This window comes from Glandiceps talaboti, chromosome 23, assembly GCF_964340395.1.
Source record: "Glandiceps talaboti chromosome 23, keGlaTala1.1, whole genome shotgun sequence".
In the NCBI taxonomy this organism is placed as follows: Eukaryota; Metazoa; Hemichordata; class Enteropneusta; family Spengelidae; genus Glandiceps; species Glandiceps talaboti.
The window spans coordinates 8,325,453-8,337,952 of record NC_135571.1 but is presented as its reverse complement, the minus strand read 5'-3'; the positions used below and the strand labels follow the sequence as shown (position 1 = coordinate 8,337,952).

The 12,500-nt window shown below is 36.3% G+C and overlaps 1 protein-coding gene across 1 annotated transcript in view; it reads right to left on the bottom strand.

The window, feature by feature from the left end:
- Positions 1 to 11,346, bottom strand: part of LOC144452682 (uncharacterized) — a 23,835-nt gene extending 12,489 nt beyond the window's left edge. The window contains exons 1-12 of the mRNA XM_078143827.1: positions 11,228 to 11,346; positions 8,491 to 8,649; positions 7,891 to 8,007; positions 7,206 to 7,303; positions 5,792 to 5,938; positions 5,490 to 5,600; positions 4,591 to 4,818; positions 3,908 to 4,052; positions 3,386 to 3,605; positions 2,820 to 3,021; positions 1,270 to 1,445; positions 1 to 95 (exon numbers count right to left, since the gene is read on the bottom strand). The exon at positions 1 to 95 is cut by the window's left edge and continues 151 nt beyond it. Coding sequence (XP_077999953.1) covers positions 1 to 95; positions 1,270 to 1,445; positions 2,820 to 3,021; positions 3,386 to 3,605; positions 3,908 to 4,052; positions 4,591 to 4,818; positions 5,490 to 5,600; positions 5,792 to 5,938; positions 7,206 to 7,303; positions 7,891 to 8,007; positions 8,491 to 8,561 — 1,610 coding nt within the window. The 5' untranslated portion in view covers positions 8,562 to 8,649; positions 11,228 to 11,346. The remainder of the gene's footprint in view (positions 96 to 1,269; positions 1,446 to 2,819; positions 3,022 to 3,385; positions 3,606 to 3,907; positions 4,053 to 4,590; positions 4,819 to 5,489; positions 5,601 to 5,791; positions 5,939 to 7,205; positions 7,304 to 7,890; positions 8,008 to 8,490; positions 8,650 to 11,227) is intronic.
- Between the last annotated feature and the right edge of the window lie 1,154 nt (positions 11,347 to 12,500).

Sequence of the window (12,500 nt, the reverse complement as noted above, 5' to 3'; positions counted from 1 at the left end):
GTTCCAATGTCTGGATCCATTGGTGCGATAGCATTCAAAAGATGATCATCTTCGTAGAAGGAATTGTAAAAATGATCTTTCCATGTTATCGTTACCTAAAATGACATGATCAAAATAAGTTGATCCACTAGTTTAATATCAACCATAGATTCCAAAAGTAACTTTGTTTGTGGATGTGTATGTATGTATGTATGTATGTATGTATGTATGTATGTATGTATGTATGTATGTATGTATGTATGTATGTATGTATGTATGTATGTATGTATGTATGTATGTATGTATGTATGTATGTATGTATGTATGTATGTGTGTGTGTGTGTATGTATGTGTGTGTATGTGTGTGTGTATGTATGTATGTATGTTTGTGTGTGTATGTATGTATGTATGTATGTATGTATGTGTGTGTATGTATGTATGTATGTATGTATGTGTGTGTATGTATGTATGTATGTATGTATGTATGTATTTATGTATGTATGTATCTATGTATGCATGTATGTATGTATGTATGTATGTATGTATGTATGTATGTATGTATGTATGTATGTATGTATGTATGTATGTATGTATGTATGTATGTATGCATGTATGTATGTATGTATGTATGTATGTATGTATCTATGTATGTATGTATGTATGTATGTATGTATGTATGTATGTATGTATGTATGTATGTATGTATGTATGTATCTATGTATCTATGTATCTATGTATGCATGTATGCATGTATGTATGTATGTATGTATGTATGTATGTATGTATGTATGTATCTATGTATGCATGTATGTATGTATGTATGTATGTATGTATGTATGTATGTATGTATGTATGTATGTATGTATGTATGTATGTATGTATGCATGCATGCATGCATGCATGCATGCATGCATGCTTGTATGTATGTATGTATGTATGTATGTATGTATGTATGTATGTATGTATGTATGTATGTATGTATGTATGTATGTATGTATGTATGTATGTATGTATGTATGTATGTATGTATGTATGTATGCATGCATGCATGCATGTATGTATGTATGTATGTATGTATGTATATATGTATGTATGAATGTGTGCGCGTGTACGTACGCACGCGCGCGCGCACACACACGCGCATGTACAAGCATTCATACATACATATATGTATGTGTGTACTATGTATGCATTGGGGAGGTGTGTATGTGTATGTATGAATGAATGGGTTAGAACTAAATCATTATGGGGAATTGTCTGTTTATGTCCATGCAAATTAAAATAACTAACCTCGCCTTCTGATCGTGTTACCCAGTGCACGTCTGAATTAAAGACTCCACCTTGTGGAACGATTGGACTTTGTTTATCTACATCAATCGAACTTTCATCATCAAACACTAAAAATCGTCTAGATTTTGCGATATTTCCTGCAACATCGACGACAGTCAGCAGTACAGCAAATACACCTATTTTAGAGATAAAACATATTAAAAGATGAAGTCAAACAGCATGTACATGAGTTAATTACATTTCTTGTTCTATGTGATTTATAATAGTTTTAATCCTGCGGTGACTGAATGTTTCTGCCTTTTCAAAAATGTTATTTGTCTGTCTGTCTGTCTGTCTGTCTGTCTGTCTGTCTGTCTGTCTGTCTGTCTGTCTGTCTGTCTGTCTGTCTGTATGTATGTATGTATGTATGTGAATGGATTTATCTCAGTTTGTGTGTTTTGCTTGGATGTGTGAATGTGCTGTGAGGTGTTATCTCGTATGTGTAGCGATTTGGTGGTATGACTCCATCAACGTTCATCTTGTTGTGTACATTTGTGATCATGTGATTTGGTTTGTTTGTGAATGGCGAAAACTGAGTTTCATATAACTGTGCATACTCGTCTAAATTTCATGGATCCGACATGAACAGACTGGATATTCTTTCTGCTATTGAATTTAGGACCAGGGAAGCTAATGTTTGAAAGCAAAAGGAGCTGATCGACATAATGCTATTGGGTCGAAGATATATATTTCACAGATATACGTCAGCGAAGCCTCCAGTAAACTTGACGTTGGGTCAAGTACTAATGCCAAAGGATTTAGTACCGCATGGTGAGAATAACGACAAACCCCTTGATCATGGTATATTTCAGTCACCGGAACATTAGATTACCAGATTTGTCATTCCGAGAGTTCTACTAGAAGTTTAACTCGCTGATACATTTGATTGCTTGGTCAAGTATTCTGTATCCTCGAAGAGACCATGTGTGTTATGCAAATGAGACAGTCTTTCGTCATCGTCGCATATATAGCTCTCGTGAGACAAGTTCTTTACGTGTGTGATATTAGCCGTTTGCTGTTAACCATTTCCCGTAAGTATCAACGACAGTGAACGCTATCCTATGTGATTACAAAAGTTGATTGATATTTCCTATCATCGAAGACTTTTCTAATTATCTTCTGATTATCTAATTCTACAATTGCTGTAAACGGGTAGGGAATTCCTTTCTAAAATTAATTATAGTGATAACTATTGTTTTAAAAGTGTAAATAGAGCTTACATATGCATGAAGCATGTGTGTACATGTATGTATGTATGTATGTATGTATATGTATGTATGTATGTATGTATGTATGTATGTATGTATGTATGTATGCATGCATGCATGAATACAGTGTGTATGTAAACGTGTGTATGTGAGTGCATGTGTTTTGTCTTGATTTGTTTGTTTGTTTTCTTTGTTTGTCTGTGTGTTTGTTTGTTTGTCTGTCTGTCTGTCAGTTTGTTTGTTTGTTTATTAAATGTTGTCAAATTGTAACAACAACCTTCAAAGCATATAACTGTCACTGACCTGTCTCTGGTAGACTTAGCATAGTGTGATCTACTGATGGGTCCATTTCTCTCTCAGCTGCATGTGGAGCATCCACTTTGAAATCTAGTAGGTTACCTTTGGATGGATTTAAGGTCAAAAGGAAAACTTCACAGTCGTAGTGGTCGATACCAGATGGCGAGTCTTGCCAATCTTGGGGTCTCCATCTAATAGTCATTACTCGCTGTTTATAATTACAATAAATTTTGTTATTAGTTTTTCTACTTTTCATTCGACATTGAGAATTTTTTTTTTACAAAGAATAATGTAGTACTTTGAGGATTGTTTTTAGGCATTAATTTCGGCTAAGCTTTTGCGAACTTACCTCTCGCTGTCGTGCTCTCTCTCTCTCTCTCTCCCTCTCTCTCTCTCTCTCTCTCTCTCTCTCGCTCTCTCTCTCTCTCTCTCTCTCTCTCTCTCTCTCTCTCTCTCTCTCTCTCTCTCTCTCTCTCTCTCTCTCTCTCTCTCTCTCTCTCTCTCTCTTCTTCCTCTCCCTCTCTCTCTCACACACAGACCGACATTATTCTTGTATTAGCAACTCTACTTACCTCTCGTGTGTAGGGGTTGCCAATATCCAATATATCATTACATGTTTGCAATGTGTCGATACAATGAATAGGTGCTCGAAAGTCAAATTCAATGATCGTTGTCTGCGCGGTTGCTCTTCCGATGTAGAATTTTGGATCTTCTGTTCTGACGATATCTTCATCATCAAAATTATTTAGCCTAATGAATCCACCATTTTGAGCAAGAACGGTGAAGGACAATCTATGTGTGATAATAGTCAAAATATTATAAATAAGAACAGATTTTGTGAAATGATGAATATTTCCTTTTGGAACACGATTCTTAAATTGTGACAAATAAAATGCGTACCGACAAAAGACGCCCATTCATCAGTTTACGTAGGTTCTTATACAGTAAATACACTGTATCATACTTTTCTCTCACACTAATATATTATTAAGAAACTCAACAAGGGATACACTGCGCAGATTGTTTTCCATCGAGCGCGAAGTGAATAATAAGAATAATACCATCCTAGATGGTCATGTTGTTTCAATACTCACATATCACCATGTTGTATACCAGTATCTGTGTCGATAGTATTTAAATGATTACAGCTTCTTATTGGTAAGTCATCTACTGCAATTTCAACAATATTGGTCGCTTTTGGAAGACAATCACTTGATTCAGTCTTAATAGTCGTACCATCTAGTAAAGAAACAGAAACAGACAAATTGGTCAGACGTTAAAAACATTGTTAGATAACTCACCAGTTTCCTTTACAGTACAGCAGCAATGCAGTTCTTGATACATTTATTAACGAACATTTAGGTGGCTATTGCACATATGAAGGACTACACAATTTGATCTGAATGCCTTTCACATTGGGTGTGTGTTATGTACCACTGTGAAGAGCATCACCAACGTTGAGACAGTTCAATTTCACCACAGAGACAACTATCTCTAGCTCAGCATACTTTCGAAATTGTTTTATTTCAGTTATATCTATTATAATAGACAGACATCGCTCAATATCTACTAAATTTAACCTATTTCCTCGATGAAAGTGTGAGCACCAAACTCTCAAATAGTCAACATTGTAACAGAACCTCAACCTGAAGGAGGAGAAACATGTGCAATAATTGCAATTAAAGTATTTGGTTGGCGATATATCGATTACCATGTATACATGACGAATGTTCAATCAGTTGTATGAGCGAGAACACATTTCTTTGATATTACTTACCACGCACTATTTGCCAGGTTAGTGTAGCTTGCACAATACCATACCGGGCTTCATTGACATAATAGGGCGTAGAAATCGATTCTATCATCGGTACAAAACTAGATGTCCAGTCAACTTCAAACTCCTTTGAAGGCATCCGACAAAAGTTAGAGCCTTCTTTGTTGCATTCAATATCACAAGTAACGTCAGTTGTTACGATGCACTCATAAATTGGTGGACCTTCACTTACTTAAAAAGAATAGAAATTACATTCAAATGTAACAGTGGTTTCAAAGTTGTTAGAAAGTGAGAAGGTTGGTATTCAGATCTGTGTTTTTACTCTGTTTCTGACACGGGTTCACGAGGGGGTATTAAATGTTTTTCGTAACAACGTATCTCAGTATAACACTCTAGCATTGTAATTCTTAAGGTAACACACATTGATGGTTTGAAACTGAACAAATCGCTTTCAAGTTTCCCCACTTTCTCAGTTAGCATTGTGCGTTTAGTTTGATAGGTGACTTGTTTAATTGAATGATTATTGATACATCAAATTCGTGAGATGGTGATTGGCCGATGGATGGGTGGGTGGGTGGGTGGGTGGGTGAGTGAGTGAGTGAGTGAGTGAGTAGGTGAGTGAGGAAGGAGGGAGTGAGAGAGTGAGTGAGTGAGTGAGTGAGTGAGTGAGTGAGTGAGTGAGTGAATGAAGGAGTGAAGGAGGGCAGGGGTGGGAAGGAAGGAATAAGGGAGGGAGAGAGTAAGTGAGTGAGTGAATGAGTGAATGAGTGAGTGAGTGAAGGAGGGAGTGAGTGAGTGAGTAAAGGAGGGAGTGAGTGAGTGAGTGAGTGAGTGGGTGAGTGAGTTTAGATGAAATATTTTCATAATTACGGTTAAGGTGCAGCATGACCAAAATAACCTACTGGTTAAGCAGTTGTTTCCACCGAAGCCAGACAGGCAGGTACATGTAGATGGACGTCCGGGACACGTCCCAGGGTAGCAGAAATCACTATCCGGTCGCCATGAGCAACGCTCTGCAAGACATATAAAGCAACATTTCCTCAATCCAAAAGATACTGGTAAGCTTAATATTAAAGGTAACTGTTGATGGATCACGGTAAGCTAAAATATACTGTGTGCATAGTTCATTTGGTATGTATCAATAAAGATCAAAGAGCTGATGTTATAATACCAGACCATTCAAAGAACAACGTGTATTACTTACGTTCGCAGACACGATTTTGTATACCATTAAATTCGACAAGTTCGTAGGCTTTCTTGTAACCACCTCTGTCATAATCACACTTCAGGCAGAATTGGTCGTTGTTTGTCGAACAACGAGTATCAGCACAGTTATCCACAGCATTGCAATCTTTTCCGAAAAGATAAAGAATACCACATAAGGATATCAGGACTTTTGGAAGGAAACTCAATCTTTTATACAAAGTTGTTGAGCCCTGAATTCTCTGAATATTCTTTTTCAATAGGATATGATGTGAGTAACCGGAACAAGAGTTTTCATATTAAGAATAACACCAGAATTCTCTTTCGTGGTTGAAACATTTGCTTTAAAACTTTTCAGTTTACTGTATAGATGTACTGTATACCAATTGAGGGTGTTGAACTTTTTTGACAAGAATATGTAAGCATGTGATGAGATTTTCTGGGCGATGTGCTGTTTGTTCAAAAAAACTATTGGAAGATTTCTATTTTAAAAATCAGCGCAAGTATGAGTTAAAGATTAAATACTAACAATAGACGTCTACTTGGAGTTTTCAGTGGTGAATACATGATGCATGTATATTCATAGACTCCAACAAAAAAGTGTAGATATGTATGTTTACAGTCTATCAGTACTGTCTGTAGACTTTATACTCTGCGCTTTCACTTTTGATTTCGAGGTCAAATCACTCGCATCTTACTGAATATTCTTGAATTGCCTGAACACAAACTTCTTGTCGTCATGCTCACGAGATTGAAGCCCTATTTCACTAATTATTATTTCAGAACGAAAGCAATTAGTTTATTTTTAAGCTTGTTTTTCTTCTTTGCCTCTCCTTTTCTATCCTTCTTTTTCCACTTTCTCCTTATATTGTAATAGTTAGCTAATTTTTAAATACATGACTGTACATATTTTGTATGAAAATACAACTTAATAATTTTGGAACAAACCGTGCACCATAGTTCTCACCGCTGGCCTCTGCTTTATGTGACCATTATTCCAAGAAGGGACTTCGAGATATGTGAAGCTACTAACATTGTTTATTCTCAACATCCCTCATTTATCTATCTATCTATCTATCTATCTATCTATTTATCTATCTATCTATCTATCTATCTATCTATCTATCTATCTATCTATCTATCTATCTATCTATCTATCTATCTATCTATCTATCTATCTATCTATCTATCTATCTATCTATCTATCTATCTATCTATCTATCTATCTATCTATCTATCTATCTATCTATCTATCTATCTATCTATGTGTTTAAGTTAACATAGGTGGACAATATATGTGTGTCCACATTCTGTTTAAAACACAAACACACACACACGCGTGTATGTGTGTGTGTGTGTGTGTGTGTGTGTGTGTGTGTGTGTGTGTGTGTAATTAAATTAAAAGGAGCCCAAACCGTCACATTCGTGGTTCGAACAATATCCAATGCATTCTCCGGAATAGTACGAGTACACATACTTTTGGTCATAGTATGGTGTACTTCTGTATGCAGTCCTGTTTGAAATCAAGAGATTGAGATAATTGAATAATTGCATAACATTTTAAAGCAAACTTTGCAGATTCTTGTCAATGCAATGTTTAAAGTGTCGATAATCTTAATAAATGTATTATTGTTGTTGTTTCTACGAATCAATATATATATATATATATATATATATATATATATATATATATATATATATATATATATATATATATATCCTTGATATCATAGGTGGATTTAGCACTGTGTTCCAAACTATGCTTGCCAAGTCTGTGTAATTCAGATTTGACAATTATTAATACACTCTGATAGAGAGTTAGCGATTGAGAAGTGATTAAATTGACTGTTTTGGGTCCTCTAACAGTATATAACTAAGAAAAAGCCTGCCTTATCATTTTCCTTTTTGAATGCTCGTATCCTCTGCATACGATGCTATGCCAGCCGATGTTTTCAAACAAGAAGGTAAGCAGTTGTATGTCAAAAGAAATGTACAATTCACTTGCATAGTTAGATATAGTAAAGACATTTTTTCATAAATCATGATCTAGAACACAAAATGACAGTGATGATTGATTGGTGATTTAAAAAATATCTCTACCTGTAATGTGAGCATTGCCATAAAGCACAACCTGTTAAGTATCTTGAAATGTAGCTTGTTTGAAGATACCGTATAGTAGTTTGAGTTATCTGCCGGCGATATGTACAAGTATTTGGCCTGCGGATATGTAAAAGTAGAAAGAAACATAACAAAACATGGGTGTAATTATGTATGTATGTATGTATGTATGTATGTATGTATGTATGTATGTATGTATGTATGTATGTATGTATGTATGTATGTATGTATGTATGTATGTATGTATGTATGTATGCTTGCATGACGGGATGGAGGGATGGACAGACAGAGTGTTGGATGGCTGGCTGACTGGCTGGCTGGCAAGATGGATGGATGGCTGGATGGCTGGATGGCTAATGGATAAATTTGTGGGTGGGTGGGTGGATGGATGGATGGATGGATGGATGGACGGATGGTCGAACGGACAGATCGACGGATGAAGGGATGGACGATTGGATGGACGGATGGAAGGATGGATGGATGAATGTATTGATAGATGGATGGATGGATCGATGGATGGATAGCAGGGTGGATAGCTCGGTTGATGAATGGATGACGTTGAAAAGGTATCAATTTACTTACCAGGTGCATTTGGCAGTGTCAATCACGGATAGCAATATCAAGAACCTCAGCACAGCTGACAATAGCGCCATCCTTCAAATATTTTTTACCTCATTAATTTGACTTTTGGATGGAAATTGTTCTCTTCTCCCTATGCAATGCTATTGCTTTGTGGTATACCTTTAGATGATATAAGAGAGCAGCATTGAAAATAGTATAATACATTGACTTGTTGTTTTGTTTCTGTGCCATATTGAATAAATAGTCTTTGAACTTAAATGGAGTGAACATTCTTTGATGCCAATTTTCATGTGATTTTATTCCAGTCAATTTATCCCCGGTGTTTTTGAGATATGTCTATTTATTGGAAGTATTGTCATGGGTGCTTTTCGGGCATATATATTACCTCATATATGTTTCCTGTTATTAGAACACCCCTCCCCTATCCGTGGCAGAAAAGTGGGAGAAGAGAACTTGTGTTTGAATCTTAGTGCTTACATGAGGAACTTAGATTGTGTTGCAGTTTGCCATGAAGAACAAACGTTGACATTTTGCTTCAAGACAGCTTTGGTAGATCAGGTACGTGAATGGAGAGACAACAGGAAAGAATAAAACTCAAGCTGACAAATTTAGTTGAGTGTAGATGTTGCCTAAAAAAGACGTAGAATGGATGGGGCATAAAGCCGGGGGCACAAAGTGACAGGCTTTATGGAGTCAGACGGAAAAGAAAAATGATATGGCATTTTAGACGGGCATCGTATTATGCGGTAAGATTAATAGTAGTTGCCTCATAGCTATCAGTTCTGCAAGCCAACGACTCGGGGTAAATAGTTGACATATAATCCACTGCTTTAAGTGAACAACACATAGAACAATTAATATTCATTCTTTTATAATAACAACAATAGGCGCCGGCACCTTGCAAAAACAAGCAGTTACTCAGCCATTTCCTTCCAGGGAGGTGTTGTTTTGTTCTGTTTTTGTTGTTTTCTTTACAATCAATGTTCCAGCAAGTAGCACCTGGACAGAGTCGCTAGACCGATTCACTCGGCTCGTCCGTTTGCGGTGTACAACAATCATGTTATTTAGAATCTGAGAATAGCTCTAAGTTAGTCTAAAGTGATGGTGGCAAACCCTTTTAAATAATTTATATTTACAAATATGGTGTTTTTTTCTTATTTTAGTTTTGACTTTTCGTTATCATCGTGCGTCGACAACCAAGTAGTTCGGTAATTGAAACTATCTAGAACGCATGCCCCCCCCCCCCTATATACTGAAAAAAAAGTTAAAATAAAATTCTTTATAGAAAATATAATACTCGCACTGGTACATAATGTAGCTCGATGATGATCATATACATAACCATTACTTTCAATTTTTTGAGGAATAAAAACGTGGGTCGACATTGCGTCAAAAACATGGACTCGAAAAATAATCATTTAAAAGTGCAGTACATATGGAATGATCTAGTATTTGGTGAAATCCAAAGCAATTCAAGATATCGTTTTGTATCATCAAAGAAGAATGGGAAGGGTGTAGAAATTAGACGGCGGTTAATTTAAATTTAAAATCAAAGAGCATGTAAGACAAGCACATGACAAGAATAATAATATTAAGCCTTTGTTTATATGATAAAGACTTTTATTCTAGCAGTGACAACGAATTATACATTTTACCCAAGTTTTTTTCGACTCTGGTATAAATATCTGATCTGTATGACATGCTAAATTATAATATGCCACACAGACATACATTCAAATCATTTTCTGTATGTCTTCATTAATTTGCATTCTATATTTAAATCGTTTTAAACCACAGACAGGGTTAATACATTTCATGTTTAATCTGTGAAGTTAACACGTCAAAACAGCACTAGATATACATGTTTTGTCCCAAAAATACTTTTTGCAGAACTTTGCAACAATAAACCACAAAGCTGAATGCCTTGTGTAGTGCACCTCAGTCACAAACAACTGATATATATATATTATGAGACAACGCCCTAAGTTGGCATCTGTCCAAAGATGTGACGTTTTCATAATCGAAGCTTAAAAAGTTGATTTTTTTTTCTACGCAGTGTCCCATCGGACATCACTGTATACGTATATATATTTCTTTCCTTTTTAGGACATCATAGCATAACGTAGCCCACATGTTCATGTACATTAATTTTGTTCAATTCTTACCTTCCTTATATGTAAAGGCATTTGTAATCGCAGAGGGAAAACATTGGTCTCAATAAGAAAGTTTTGGAGCCCAATGTATATAATTTACAAACGGCTAATTACACCGACTGTGGATTAGATCGTTTATAAAAATCACCAAGTGTGATTTACCCCTAGGAAATTAGTAGAATTCCTTGCTTCTTTTAATTAGTCCTCTTTCGCATAAATCTTGGCCATTTTTTTCGAATGTGGAGGACAGGGAAACCTAATTGGCGTCTAAGGCAGAAATACTAAAATACGACAAAAACAACGAAGAACAATCTTTTCCTTTAGTAATACTTCAAATTGACGTATTACTAAACTCGAGTGACCGTCTACAAGATATTTTACTTTACTAGCCTCAGCCCGTAACCCCGAAAACAAACTAGGATTATAAGATAGTCTAAGGAATTCCATTATACAATATGTTTGTTGGACTACAGTCCACCTGCAGTTAAACTGACCTTAGCTGCTGTTAAAAGAGGAAAGTTTTTTTTTTATAAACTACCAAGTGTGTTTGATAAATTACCATAGGAATACTTTTTTATTCTTACCTGGGTCTGAGTGTCCTAGGGTGTATTAGAGAGATATACAGCTCCAAGTCCCTTGTACGTCTCGTGTTGTCGATACTGGCTATAGTGCCTAAACTTCTAATGCACTTGTTGCATCGAAGGGCGCGGAGATAAGTATGTGTCGGGTGAATTCGATAGGTCTGTTTCTAGCAACAAGACAACTAAATTGGACGATTCCATTATTTTAACTGTGATACCATGACGTGAAAAAGTCGTTTGTATGAACAAAGTAACAGAGTAGTTATACTAGTTTGTTTAATTTTATTTCATGTTTTAATCATTTCTTTATTTTATGGCAACAAGGACAATATAGAGCCAAAATACTATATTAGTAAAGCAAATCAACCTGTTGATGTTTTTCAGGATGTTCCTGTAAATGTTGCTGTCCTCTCCAGTCTCATGGTTACATACTTGTATATTTCCAAGACATCTGTACCTATGCATGGGTGTTGGCTGTAGTGCTATAACCAAAACATTGAAGAAGTAATACTTGATTCGTTTACATTCACTTTTAAAAAGAATACAAGAATATCGGATTAGGAAAACTCCAAGGTGGTGGCAAGACAGAAGTTAGAACAGCCGTGTTATGCTGGCGATATTTGAAGCAATATGTTCACAACCAATAGGAATCGATTAGTGACGAATTGCAAGGTGAGTGTATACATCCGGGAGCGAGTTCCGTTGACAAAACGTTTTGTCATTGTTTGGCCGAACAGGGGACCTGGCCCTCGTGCGAACAGGATTATGCATGTTGCGTGCCTAAAAGGGCTTTTTGTTTATGCATATACGAAATATGCTTTCACTAACGAAGTGTTCTTTGACATGTGACCTGACCCTATAAGTTTAGCTTGCATTGCTAAATGTACGTCAAATCGATCGCACCAGTATATATGCCGACGAGCATTTGTATTTCTAAACACCGTGGCCAATTGCAAATGACTGATTGCTCCATGACTGTTTTTGCAGAGGTGAATCAAAATTAATGTGCACTAAGTGATCCTACACAAACACCCATGTTCGCTGATGTAGTGAGATATACGTGGCCTCCATCTTGGCTTTTGGCAAGTCACCTCACGCTTCCGCCTTCCTTTGTATCAGTCGTGGAAAACTATGACAATTTGTCGTTCATGAACAAAACGCTTTGAAACGTCCGCAAGCATTTTGTCTACGGAACGGGAACCAGGTACGTTTGTGGTGCATGCTGAGATATAGACAGGCAACTGCGGAAGGGGTAGATTACATTATTAGCTCCGGG